Genomic DNA, 13,954 nt, shown 5'->3' on the forward strand with positions numbered 1-13,954 from the left:
GAAAAACCAGCTGATGGCCTGACACAGTCTGAGGGCTTGGTGATACCAGTGGTAGATCCTTCTGTCACTGTATGAGTCTATAAGATAAAAGAACATACAAGGGTAAAGGCAGGTCAGGGACAGAGTGATGGTAACAGAAATACAAAAGAAGAATACATGGAAAGAATGGGAAAAAAACAGGATTGTAATTACATTCATGTTCAAAGGAGTATGACCAACATCATGATGTAAAAGGCAAGTTTATAGACAGGGCTGATCTCTGCCAGCCAACACAGCAAAGGAATAAATGCAGGAACTGCAGTGTGTAACTGCAGGGCAGACTGGCTGCTGCCTGGCCCTGCTGTGCCAGCTCCTCTCTCTGTAGCTCTGAGTGTGGAACATTTTTGAGCTGAGTGCTCTTGGCTGTGTTTGAGGGAACAAACTGCACAGTAATTATTTCCCAGAGTGGCCTATAGTGAAATCCTGTGTCCTGCCAGGCTGTGGGATTGCTGGTGCAGCCAGGGTGGGGAAGCTGCTGTAGTCACAGCCTGGAAATGGCTCCTGTTTGTCCTGGAGAATGGAGCAGTGGGCAGGCTCTGCTCAGCTCTGAGTGCTGGGATGTGTGTGTGGTGCCAGGCTTGTGGCTCATTCCATCTCTGGAATGCCTCAGCCCTGAGCACATCCAGCTTAGAAAACAGGTACTGCATGTATTCTTACATGTGTGCTTCAGGGTTCTGCCTGTGTGTGATCCTGCCTTGAGCAAGGGGATAAACTCTCTAATTGTTGCGTCTGCTGCATCGATTTGGGCCTGCTTTTGTCTCTTAGAAATGCATTTGTGTGTTTGATTTAATGCCAGCCATGTCAGTGCTGCAGAGGGAAGGCACCTTCCTTGTTCTGACTCCTGGTGAGTGCAGTGCAGTCACTGAAGGATCAGTTTCTCCTCACAGCCACAGGGGTGCTGAGGAATATTTGTTGGCAGCACTAGGAAATAAGTGGATTTACCTAATCTGCATTAGCAGATGAGCAAGATAAACAGAGACAGCTTTGCAGAGTATCCATTAACTAATGACATTTTGTGCCGTGTGTCTCACTTTCAAGTTTAGCTGCAGAGCTGAGGGGCTGTGGTGGCTTTCTCCCAAAAAATGAATCCCAGAATGGATCAGTGTCACAGACATCTTTTTATGAAAATCCTTTCCTTAGGATTTTTTCCTCTTGAGAAGCTGGGAGGCCTCAGGAATGAAATGTAAACAATGGTTATCTGCTGCTGTGGAATGCAACAGGTGGATCTGTGATTGGTCTTGTGTGGTTGTTTCAAATTAATGGCCAATCACAGCCCAGCTGGCTCAGACTCTCTGTCCAAACCACAAACCTTTGTTATTCATTCCTTTCTATTCTTAGCCAGCCTTCTGAGATGAAATATTTTCTTCTATTCTTTTAGTATAGTTTTAATGTAATATATATCATAATATAATAAATCAAGCATTCTGAAATATGGAGTCAGATCTGGGTCTCTTCCCTCAACATAAGATCCCTGTGGCCACCGTCACAGATCAGTCTGGAGGGGACCACTGTGGGATATCTGCTTCAGCATCCCTGCTCCAGCAGGGCCATCCCAGAGCACAGGGGATGTGTGTTTGTCCAGGGATGTTTGTCCAGACACTTCTGGGGTAGCTCCAGTGAGACAACTCCACAGCCTCTCTGGACAATGTTCCAGTGCTCAGTCACTGCACAGGGAAGAAGCTCTTCCTGGGCATCAGTGTCCAAATGCTTGGCACCACCAAGCAGAGCCTGCTCCATCCTCTCGGCTTCCCTCAGCCTTTCCTTGAGGAGAGATGCTCCGGCCCCTTCATCCCTTGGCCAGGCAGAACCAGACAATATTTCTTCTGCTGCGTTACTGAATCGAGCACAGTCATCTCCTGGCTCGGGATGTGGCACTGCCCGCTCTCGGCAGTGCCGCCAGCCGCGGTGCTCCGGAGGAGCGGAGCCGTGGCAGGGCGCGGCGGTGCCGCTGCCCCGCTGCCCGGCTGACGTTGTGCCGTGACGCGGTGACGCTGCCGGGGAGTGACGCGGGCCGGGCGGGCGGTGCCGGCCCCGCACTCGCTCGCCATGCGCCGGGCGCTGCCGCCGCTGCGCGCCCTGCTCGGGGCCGCCCGCCCGCCGCGGCCGCCGGCGCCTCTCGAGCAGGGGATGCGCGGGCCCCCGGCCGGGCGGAGCGGGCACAGCGCGGTGAGCGGGGCCGGGGCCCGGGGCCGGGGCCCGGGGCGGGCGGGCCGGGCGCAGCGAAAGCGAAAGGGGCGCGGGGCGCGGCGGAGCGCAGCCGGGCCCCCCGGGGATGCCCGGGGTATCCTCGCTTCCCCGGGACGCCAGGACGGATTTCCCGGGCACTGCCGGCCGCAGCTCCTGTCCCGGGGCTGCGTGTGCTCCGGCCTTACAGAGCGAACCAGGGAAACTCCTTCCGACCGCTGCCGGCTCTGTCCGCGGCACAGCACTCCTGCCACCAACAATTCCTTTAGGGTCAAAAGGGAAACAAAGCTGTTGACTTCAGTACCTCTATCTGTCATGATATCTATCATATATATATATATATATTCACTTCTTTCCTTATTGCTTTTCCCCCCTTTCTTTTTCTTCCTGCTGGTGTTACTCACTGTAAAATTCCCATTTGTAACCTGTTATCTATACATCTGTTATTCATATGTCGCAAAATTAACGTAAAGGATCGCATCTGCTACAAAATTATTCCAATGCCGCTGTAGTTTCAGCAGTTCCATGTATCCATTCACAAAGCCTGGGAAGACTGCTCCGCGTTTATTAGCGAGCCTTTAGCATCATCTCTGCAGCAGCTGGGGTATTTCTGACCTGGCTTTCCTGAAACGGGTGCAGGCTATGTGGAGACCAGGATTTCGGGGGTTTTGTTCTTAAAAGGGTGATGATTCCACAGAGAAGAGAGGAGAAGGCTTTAGGGGGAGTTCTTGCATGTGAAGACAAAACCCCAGCCTAATTTAAATGAACGGGAATGCAATATATTTCCAGTGTTGATGTTATTAACCCGGGCTGCCTGGGGCGGCGGATTCCCGCTGTTGTTTGAGCTGCACCCCATTCCCAGCGGTGCCTGTCCCTGTGCCGTGCCCGCTGCAGGAAAACCGTGGTGTGTGAATCGCCGATGTGGAGCAAAGTGCTGCTGGAGTAGGGAAAGTGCCTTCTCCACCTGCACAGGAGACACGGCAGCAAAGGCTGCCCCAGCTCCCGGGGCTGAGCCCTTTCTGTGCCTGTTCCCCCTAACCCCTCTCTCTTTATCACTGACCATAATCCCGAGGTTCCTGATGTTCGGTTTTGTTCCGTGCTTTCCCAGCCCTATCCAGTAAGAGTTTCATTGCTCACACTCCTCTCTCTGTCTCTGCTCCTCCTTCCTCACTCTCCTTGCTGGGGCTCACCGAGTCCAGCTCCTCACTGCCCCAAAGGCAGGCAAGGAGACATTACATTTCACAGTTACATTTTAGTAATTTGAGCAGCATTGGTGTAAGGAGGTGCTGACTTTGCCAATTAGCCTGCCCTGTGTGAAACTGGGACTGAGGCCATGTGTGGGAGCACAGCAGGCACTTGGCCGAAATCAAACTCTTGTGGAACAGAACAGTTTTACTACAAACACCTTGGAAGGGAGCAGCCAAGTACAATACTTGTGATACTTTTGCCCAAGACCTGCCTACTGCTGAAAAATTTACTTTTGCATATTTTGTTAGTATCCTGTGGGGGGTTAAGCCATTGAAGTGTGACTCACTGGCACAGCAGCATGTATTTTGTACCTCTTGGCATCAGTTTAAGTTAATTTTTCCCTATCCTCTGAAACAATCTGGAACTATTTGTAAGGCAAAATAACTCTCATGAGTCTGTATCCACAAGGCAGAGGGAGTTGTGGTGCTGCTTGTGTCAACATGTTTTTAGCATGAAGATGTGCCTGTAAGGCTCAATAAGATGTGCAGGGTTATAGCTCCCCTGCTCTCACTGTAGGAGTCTGTTCTCAGGGGGCTGTAGCTGCTGTAAACTCTATTAAATATGTAATATTGAATGTAATATGTAATATTTAATGTAATATATAAGGACATGCATAACCAATGTACCCTCTGATTTCATCCCTCCTCCCAGCCCCACGTGCTGCCATCCTTTGGGTTCCTGTTTGACATCGATGGGGTGCTGGTGCGAGGCAGGACCCCCATCCCTGCTGCCAGAGCAGCCTTTGGCAAGCTGGTGAACCCTCAGGGACAGTTCCTGGTGCCCGTGGTCTTTGTCACCAACGCTGGGAACTGCCTGCGCCAGAAGAAGGCTGAGCAGCTGTCCCACCTGCTGGGGGTTCCCGTGAGTCACCTCAATCCCATTTATTGCATGTTTAATTGCATGTTAGATGTGTTATTTTCCATGAAATGCTGCTCAGCTCATCAGGGCTGCTTTTCCCTTAAAGCCCCCTGATGTGCTTTGCTGAAAGTAAAAAGTGCTGTCCAAACCTAACTGGTAAAGGCACTGGTTTTTCCAATAGTAAAGCTGAAGGTATTTCTTTGGAAAGATGGTAAGTAGTGATTCACAGGAGCATCTTTCCACAATAATAGTCTGGCTGGTTGCTTCACCTGTCCTGGTGAAGGGGTGGGGATGTGTAAGCTAAAAGAAGGTGGTAATCTGGTACAATTAAATCACAGCTGCAGTTTAGCAAAGGGCCCACAATTGGAACCAGTTCTGATCCTCCTTCCCTTGGTGATTTTATCAAACCAGGAGAGAAGGCTTGCTCATGTTGAATCGAGCTGGGAGCTGAAAGGGGGATGTGTGATAACTTGTCAGTAAGGTATTTTTTTTTTTCTGGCATATTATCAATACATCATTTGTGCAAGGAGAAAATGCTGATTGTTATGTAATTCCTGGAATCTGTCACATCTGTTAATTGAATCTATGTATGAACAACTTCTCTGGCATACAACAGATTCCTTTTGTTTTTAAATCCCAAACAGATTTCCCAAGATCAAGTGATGATGTCCCACAGTCCCCTGCGGATGTTCAAGCGTTATCATAAAAAATGTGTCCTGGTATCTGGACAAGGACCCCTTCTTGATATTGCTCGAGAGTATCTTTAAAAAAAGAGTTTAAAAAAGCCAACAACTTTCTGCCAATGTGTTTTCCTTAATCAGGTTCAGGGGAGCCTATGGATGAAGTGAAAATTAGATATTTCAACCCTACAAATGCAATAATAAATAGTAATGATAGCTCCTAGTATGGTGCCAAATTTATGTTTTGAATGTGGTTTTATACCAAGTGCCCAAAGGACTTGAATAATATTGATATCATGGTGGTATCAAAGTTTCAAACTGTAACTTAATAACCTTAACTTTTGCATAAGCTTTGCTCAGGCTTCCATTAAGCCCCTTCTGCACTTCTTCCTTCAGTGGGATTTTCATTGAAGTTGGTGTAAATCATAAGTTGTAAAAATGTATGTACAACTTTTAAGCATAAGTATAGAGTATGAGTATACTCTATTTGAAGTACAAAACTGAGAAAAAGGTATTGAAGGTACTGTCTCTTAGGAAATGCATTTCTAAATTCAATATTCATTAGGCTTGGCTAGGAGAGAAGTAGATGAGAGGACTGAAAACAAAACAGAAGAACTTTGGCCTCTCATTTATCAGATCATATTTTTGCCTCACAGAAGGAAAATCTGTCTTTGATGTTGCTTTCATTGCTAACCAATTTGTTACCTTTAAATGGTTAAAGTGGAATGAGCAGTCAGAAAACCTTTCCCTGTGAGCAGCTGTGTGTCCTTAGCTGGCTGCCCCAGCCTTGGCTTCTGCCAGCCCATCACCATTGACACTCTGAGGGAGAAACGCCCCCTGCTCGATGCAGTTGACCATGACAGAAGACCCAATGTCCTGGTGAGTGACGTTTGTGTTTCAAACCTCTCTGTTTGCTCCTTGCATGACATCCTGCAACAGGGATCAATATTTGACTACCAAGCTAATGCTGCTGTTCTTACATTGTATTTTGACTTTTCTGCTTCCTTATTTGTTTTATTACAACATTCTCAAGAACAACTCCTTTCTCTCAGTAGTAATTCTTTAACCCAGCCTTTGATTTTATAGCCTGCTGTTGTGGGAAAACTCACAATCTAATACAGATACTTAAAGCAAAATCTGCCTTGGAAAGCTGATCAGCTTCCTCAGAAGGTGTGGAAGATCACATAAGCTTTTCCCTGAATATATGATTGTGTTGCTATTGTTTCTGACCCATGAGGTTGCTTTGATTGCAAATGAAAGCTTTGAAGAGAAACAATTTTCCCTCAAAGGACTCCCTTTGCTGTTTACATCACAATTTAAATGTCAGCAGTGGGTACAGTGGTTCCAGCTGGATTGTGCAGAATTAAAGCAGAATTGAGTATATCTGGGTGTGCTGTACATGCTCAGGGCCAGCCTACAGAGTGGATTTCCTCACTTGTACTGAGGACATTCTCTGTGGCTCACAGGATCATAGCTCAGCTGTGGGGAAGGTCAAGAACCTGCTAAAGTGTTTGTCACCACACAGAGTAAATAATGGAGTGCAGACTCTTAATGGTTCAGCAAATATATTACGTGTTATACAGTGCATTCTTTATTAGAAGTGTTAAAGAAAAACATCTCAAAATCTGTTTTTCAAATGTCCTGGTACTGCTGGAGGCCTCTTACTCCTGTGGTAAAATAAACATCTATACTTTTCTACACAAGTAGTTAAAACAACTAATTAAACAAGTAATCTAAACAACTGAAATCACAACACAAGGAATTTTAACAGCTGGAGTTAAAAAACAGCAGCTGAGGGGAAGCAGGAGGCAGGAGCAGGTACAGCTCAGTCACTGCAGTCCCTGTGCCAGAGGTGTCACCTCAGAGAGGAAACACAAGTTTCTGAGTGAACTGACATCAGGAATATACCAATGTAGAGTGCATTTCCTCTTGGAGGGGCAGGAGGCAGCTGTGGGAGCTGAGCTGGAATTTATTCTGTTAAAAATAGATGTTTCATCTTGCAGAAAACTTTCACTTTTTTCTTATTGCAGTCCCCGTCTGCTGTGGAGCTTCCCAAGATTGAGGGTCAGTTATCCTTATTTAACTTGCATCTATCCATTAATAAATGAAATAGCTTTATTTTATTTTATTTTATTTTATTTTATTTTATTTTATTATCAGAAATTATTTTTTAGATTGTTGGGCACTTTGAAAATTTGTCTGAGACAATCCTAAAATTTCCTTGTTAATGACATCTGTCATTCATTTGAAAGCATCGTGCCTTGTAAAGCTGTTTTTTAATGTGTGCAGTTTTCAGCCACTGGGTTTTGAAGTTTGAAGGGTGTATGAGGTCTCCTTTCCTCTTCATCTGCCTTTAACAGATTATTGTTGCTCTCCTTTCATAATGAGCTGATGTTCATTATTCAGAAATAATTAATCTTGTTTTTACAAGTAGTCAGGATCAGCTGTAGTGTGAGAAGGGTCTTGTGCTCACTCTCCTCTCATCTCATCTACAGGAAAGTAGAAATTGGACCTTAGGATTTAAAAATATCCATGTCAGATTATTGCTGGAGATCAAAGCAATTTTTAAAAACAACATCCAAATTGTGTTCTGAGGTGAACAAATCAACATCTCTGGTGTTGCATTTAAATACTGCATGTAAACAGGGAACTCATAAATTATGGAAGACTTAGAAATACAATTTAGAAGTTAATATTGTAATTTCTGGAGAAACTTTACCTGTAAAATAAAATTCCTAAATCTGTAAATTTTGCAGTGGAGTCTTGTTACTTCTGAGATTTCTGTGACTGGATGGGCATGTGATATATTAAACCCCGAAATTAATGTGACTGATCAGTTCCTGGCTGTATTAAATGACTTGTTCAGTCTCTTTAGGCCAAGTTTTAGGCCTCAGTGCTCTGTTGACAATTCCATGGCTGTTGTGTGCCTGTGCTTCTCCCAGCTGTGGTGCTGTTTGGGGAGCCAGTGAGATGGGAGACCAGCCTGCAGCTGATCATCGACGTTCTGCTGACCAGTGGCTATCCTGGCAATCCCTATGGGCAGGAGAGCTACCCTCACATCCCTGTGCTGGCCTGCAACATGGACCTGATGTGGGTGGCTGAGGCACAGTCCCCAAGGTAGGTGCTTTATTCATGTCACTGGGATTTATTTGGGGTTTTTCCAGCCGGGTTCAGAGTCAGCACTCGAATGCTTGATGGCTTGCCTTTGAATGCAGCATCTCTAATGCACTTTCAGCTAATGCTGCCTGGCTGCTGGCTGCATTATTGCATCCAGGAAATCACTTCTCAAGAGAAAAGCTGCTTTTAAGCTCTAAATCTTTTGTTTCCTCAGTCCCAGAACAATGGAGAAATAGAGGTTTTTTTCCTGAGGGCCTCAGAGCCTCGGTTCAAAGGCAAAAATGAAAAAATTATCAAGGCCATTGTTTCATTTCATTAGGTCCCTCTTTGGTATTTCTCTTTTCCTGCTAGGGTAAAGGGCTGACCCTGCTGGTTGAAAGCAGTGAGTGGTTCTGAGCTGAGGACAATGCAGTGAGCTCTTTAGGGAACACAAGGAAAAACAAGCAGAACACACAGAACAAGGTGCCAGGACCTCTTAGAGAGGTTTTGTTTGATTTGGCTTTCAATAGAAGGTACTTCTTTAATAGGTTTGTTTCCCCTCCCTTCCCCTCAGTCTGTAATTTGAAATGGAAATTTCTTGCTGTGACTTGGTGGCTGCCTCAGTCCTGGGTGAAAGATCTGCTCAGATACCAGTCTTTGGAAGCAGAGGCCATCTCTAATTAACACACTGGAAAAGATATCTGTGTGATGGCTTCAGGCTGCACTAAGGCAGCTAGGATACCTCCAGTGAGCAATTTTAAAATTAGATAAATCTGTTGTGCCATCTCAGTAATGTGGGTTTATTGTGGTGTCAGTTGTTCAGCTAATCAGCTCTAAATTTTCAGTGAACCAGCTGCAGAAATATTGAGTGCTGAGCAGAATTTGGTAGTTGCAGGACACAATTTATTCCTAAAAAATAATGAAATAAAAAAGCCTAGTTTGATGTTTTAAATCTGTGCTTAATGTAATTTGATTTGGTATTATACCTGTGTAGGTTTGGGGATGGAACATTGATGGATTTGATTTGTATCTCTGTAGGTTTGGACACAAAACATTCATGGTTTGGATTTATATCTCTGTAGGTTTGGACACAGAATGTTCATGGTTTGGATTTATATCTGTGTAGATTTGGTCATGGAACATTCATGGTTTGGTTTTATATCTCTGTAGGTTTGGTCACAAAACATTCATGGTTTGGTTTTTTGTCCGTGTAGGTTTGGGGATGGAAAGTTCATGGTTTGGTTTTATATCTCTGCAGGCTTGGGCATGGAACGTTCATGGTTACATTCATGGTTTGGTTTTTTATCTGTGTAGGTTTGGACACAGAATGTTCATGGTTTGGATTTATATCTCTGTAGGTTTGGGGATGGAATGTTCATGGTTACATTCATTATTTGGTTTTTTATCTGTGTAGGTTTGGGGATGGAAAGTTCATGATTTGGTTTTTTTATCTGTGTAGGTTTGGACACAGAATGTTCATGGTTTGTTTTTATATCTCTGTAGGTTTGGACACAAAACATTCATGGTTTGGTTTTTTATCTGTGTTGGTTTGGACACAGAATGTTCATGGTTACATTCATGCTTTGGTTTTTATCTGGTTTTTATATTTGGTTTGGACACAAAACATTCATGGTTTGGACACAGAATGTTCATGGTTTGGATTTATATTTGTGTGGGTTTGGGGATGGAATGTTCATAGTTACATTCATGGTTTGGTTTTTTATCTGTGTAGGTTTGGACGCACAACATTCATGGTTTGCTTTCATATCTCTGTAGGTTTGGGCACGGAACGTTCATGGTTTGTTTGGAAAACATTTACAAGAAGATCACTGGCAGAGACCTGAAGTACGAGGCGCTGATGGGCAAGCCCAGCAGGCTGACATACCAGTATGCAGAGCACCTGATCCGGGCCCAGGCCCTGCAGAGGAGCTGGGAGCAGCCCATCCAGACCCTCTATGCTGTGGGGTAAGGTCTGCTGAGCCCCACAGGTACAGCAGGAAATCCTCTGTGCTCTGGGGTCAGGGGTGCTGAGCCTGACAAATACACCAGGAAATTACTCACAGTGTAAATGCCAGCCAAGAAAAACACACAGCTCCTACCAGCTTGTTTCTCCTACCATTAAGACCTCCTAACTTTCTTGGTGCTATGGTGTATCTTTCATGACATTTCTAATCTTAAAAATTAACGATGCTTTGCTCTTTTTACGTGTAATTTCTGCAGGAGCACAAAAGGTGTTTTATACGCAGCTAAGATTTTCCTGATTTTTTATTTAGGTTTTTTCTGTAATAGGCTGTGTGAATCTAACACAAAGGGTTTGCCTGGTGTTTATTCTGTTAGGTTTAGTGGTGTAACACCAACTGCCTTTGAGCAAAGGACAGTTAGAGACTGCAGAGCTGGACTTGATCTCTGAGGTCATTTAGCGTGGTCATATGCTACTGCATGTGCTGCCACATCACAGAATCCTTTTCAGAGATAAGGATAAAGCTGCATTGTATAAAAGACTGTTTCAGAGTCTCCAAGACGTTTGGCAATATAATAAGCTCATTCATGGGCTGCTCATACCTTGATTTTCTCTCCCCTTGCCCCAGTATGGAGAGTGATTCATGAAAATGGTGCAGTAAAATAGCTGAGGGGTTGGACTTCTCCCTGTCTGCCTGATTCCACACAAAGTGGTGGAAAGTACACAGTAAAGTGTTAGATGAAATTGAAGGGATACACAGAATAATTAGACTCCACAGTCTGATGTAGTTATGAAGTGGGTACGTATTGTCAGCAGCCGACACAAGCGAGATAGCTCTCGTGAAAACTTGTGCCCTGAGCCTCGGTCTGACCCACATCTTCATTCTCAAAGATATTCCATGTTCCATACATTGCACAACCTTGCCGTGCATATTCAACCCCTGGCCCCTCCTCGCCTCGCATGGTAATCAGATCCAGGTCCTTCTGGGCATGCATTGTTTGCTGTGGTGTTCGCTAGGGGGTCTCTTAGTGATCTCTGAGGCCGAAGACTGTGGTCTTCCTCATGACTGAACTTTGGAACTTTTCTCCTTTGCACATGTATTTTGGTCTCTTGGTGTTTTGTCTCTATAGTGCACGAGTTCTATTGTCATTACATTGCAAGGGTTCCATATTGCTAGAGTTTCATACCTCCCTGGTGTTCCTTGTAGGCAGCTGCTCGAGGCACTGCCTCTTCCTTGTCCTCACAGCAGCCAACTGACTCCAGCTTTCACCAATCCACTCTTCTATAACACTGTTCTTATTGGCTACAGGTGTGGCCTGTTAACATCAGGCCTGCTCCTAATCTTTAGTAATTGGTTCAGCTGTAACTCTTTCGGGGATAAGATTACATTCTGTACCACCTTCATTCACCCATCCTGTATCCCCCTACACCTTGGTGCTTATCTGAGTACGTCTGTCGGCCTTGATCAGCTTGGAGACCGAGGAGCCCCTTTAGCTGGGTTTCTTGAATCTCTTGGTCTTCTCGTTATATTGTTCTTGATGCAAGAAGCTTCAGAAATTTGCATTTTCCTATGCCCTTTGTATCATGGCAGAGGCTTCTTAAGTAAAAGGTTAAAATTCAACACATAATTCTACAAGCTAAAATTAAAATGCTTCATTCATATTGCTAACTCAAGTGAACTCCAAAAATCTCTTGTAAGATCCGTATCTCTGGGGCTGTTGTTTGAGTCACTCCAGGCTGGCAATGGACTCTGGCCCACACGGTCTGACATGGACAAAGCAAAAGATGAGAAACACTCTTCTCCATGTGGGAATGAATGTCCTGTTTATTGGCTTGGGAAGGGACACCTCAGACTCTGGTGAAATCCCAGGTGGAAAAGAGAGTGTTGCTTTCTTGCAGGGGACTTTTACACCCGAGGGAATGGGGTGGGGAAAGAGGACTGCAGTCAATGGGATCCCATTGAGGAGGGGCGAAGGGAGAGATAACCAGGGGGGGCAGATCACCAGGGCAGAGGGGTGGATAAGGGAGAAACCATCGGATGGAAGAAGAGAAACAGCAATCTATGTGACATAACATATTCAGTACAAATTTCCCATCTCCCAGTGCAAAACAACAACTAAATAAACTATTTAGTGCAATACAACAATCTCTATTCCAAAATGATGCAACGCAAGAATGCCTTTGACAGCTGCAGCTGAGGCGCTGACCGAGTTTGTGCTTTGCAGGGACAATGTGATGACGGATGTGTACGGAGCCAACCTGTACAACCGCTACCTGCAGCAGAGCTGCCCCAGAGCCCGGCTGCAGGCCAAGGCTGCTGCAGGAACAGCCCCTGCCCAGCTTCCCCAGCTTCCCCAGCACCTCCAGCTTGGCTGGGACTCGGAGCTGGCCCCCGCAGCCGCTGCCCGCTGCAGGTCCGTGCTGGTGTGCACAGGGGTGTACGACCCCCCGAGCGAGGGGGCCGTGCCCAGCAGGGACAGCGTGGCTGAGAACGTGTTCCACGGGCACAGGGATTTCAGCTTCGACCCCGCCCTGGTGGAGCCGGACCACATTGTGCCCGATGTGGATGCTGCTGTGGACCTGGTCTTCCAGCTGGAGAACTTTGCACCTCGTTGAGGTGAGGGGATTTCTGAAGGACCACTCAGTGCTGTGCTTTTCTTGCCCAAACACACTGTGCTTTACAGGAGTGCCACAAAGTGCTGCCTTCCAAATGAATACAATCTTCTATTAAGTAGTACATGTAGGTACATGTGTGTGTTTAATTATATTGAATATCAATAGTGCTTTTTATATTGCTTCTAAATATGTAATTTATGGCTGGAGTTACCCCTTACTGTCTTCCTCTTTGTTATGTTAGGGACTTTAACAGCAATATTTCATAGTAACCTATTCATGTACTGGTACTTAAATCCCTCTACAACATCACCTCCTTTTGTTTGCTGGAAGATTTAGCTTTTAGGTGTTGATGATCTTGATGATACCAGATTGTGGTGCTGGGGTCACTCAGTCCATTCCACGTGGGCTGTACAGAGCACAACAAGTATTAATGCCTGGAATTCTGCAAGTACTGAATGCTCCCTTCAATCAGAGTGGAGTTCAACCTGTTCCACTTTGGACTTGCTCTCATCTGACCTGCTGCTGCCTTGCCTTGTGCCTGTTCTCCCATGTCCCTGGAGTTTTATTGCTCCTCTGCTGTGTGAAGCCTTAATTGTGTTGGAACTCCATAGTCCAGGAAGGGAAGCAGCAGACCTGGGTGCCCTCTGTAGCCTTTTTGCTCTTTGCCTTTCTATATGCATTTCCTTTCCTTTCCTTTTTCCTTTCCTTTTTCCTTTCCTTTTTCCTTTCCTTTCCTTTCCTTTCCTTTCCTTTCCTTTCCTTTCCTTTCCTTTCCTTTCCTTTCCTTTCCTTTCCTTTCCTTTCCTTTCCTTTCCTTTCCCCTTTCCTCCTCTCCTTTTTTGAATTTTGAACCTTAGAAAGCTTTAGTAGTTTTGTTTCCTGTGAGTTGGGACTTTACACTGAATCAGTGACTACTGCTCAGCCAAAAAGTGCCTCCTAATTTACTTGAAGCCTCATACCACTGTGGTAATTAACTGGCCTTTAGTGTAATATATTTCATCTCATGTCGATGTTACATGTTGTTTGGTTGTTGGATTTTATAGCTGTTAGTTTAAAAAGAAAAAGTAATTTATTTTTTTATTATTTTCGTAAAATACTTCTAAAGTTTTCATCCCAAAGATGCCTTTGAAAATATTTTTGTGTTGTTATAACACATAAGCTTGGAAAACATAACCCAATTAATTGTTTTAAACCAAAGTCAACCTACACACAGAGATCAATCCACATTAGGGACTAGTCAGGTTTTTAAGATTGGTGGTTTTTTTTTTCAAAT

The 13,954-nt window shown here is 45.0% G+C and overlaps 1 protein-coding gene across 1 annotated transcript; it reads left to right on the forward strand.

The window, feature by feature from the left end:
* The first annotated feature begins 2,085 nt into the window (after positions 1 to 2,085).
* Positions 2,086 to 12,771, forward strand: LOC128939634 (haloacid dehalogenase-like hydrolase domain-containing 5). The gene is made up of 8 exons (XM_054280729.1): positions 2,086 to 2,493; positions 4,123 to 4,332; positions 4,974 to 5,086; positions 5,795 to 5,888; positions 7,040 to 7,073; positions 7,952 to 8,126; positions 9,882 to 10,070; positions 12,291 to 12,771. The coding sequence occupies exons 1-8, from the start codon at positions 2,086 to 2,088 to the stop codon at positions 12,679 to 12,681; spliced, it is 1,614 nt and encodes a 537-aa protein (XP_054136704.1). The 3' UTR covers positions 12,682 to 12,771.
* Positions 12,772 to 13,954: the final 1,183 nt, after the last annotated feature.

The sequence above is a fragment of the Melozone crissalis genome, unplaced genomic scaffold (assembly GCF_028551555.1).
Source record: "Melozone crissalis strain CALT ecotype California unplaced genomic scaffold, PUWL_Pcris_2 ptg000029l_1, whole genome shotgun sequence".
Lineage (NCBI taxonomy): Eukaryota > Metazoa > Chordata > Aves > Passeriformes > Passerellidae > Melozone > Melozone crissalis.

Coding starts and splice junctions, on each gene's coding strand:
- LOC128939634 (XM_054280729.1), top strand. CDS start 2,086: ATGCGCCGGGCGCTGCCGCCGCTGCGCGCCCTGCTCGGGGCCGCCCGC. Junction 8,127..9,881: donor GCTGAGGCACAGTCCCCAAG/GTAGGTGCTTTA, acceptor ATATCTCTGTAG/GTTTGGGCACGGAACGTTCA. Junction 10,071..12,290: donor CAGACCCTCTATGCTGTGGG/GTAAGGTCTGCT, acceptor TGTGCTTTGCAG/GGACAATGTGATGACGGATG.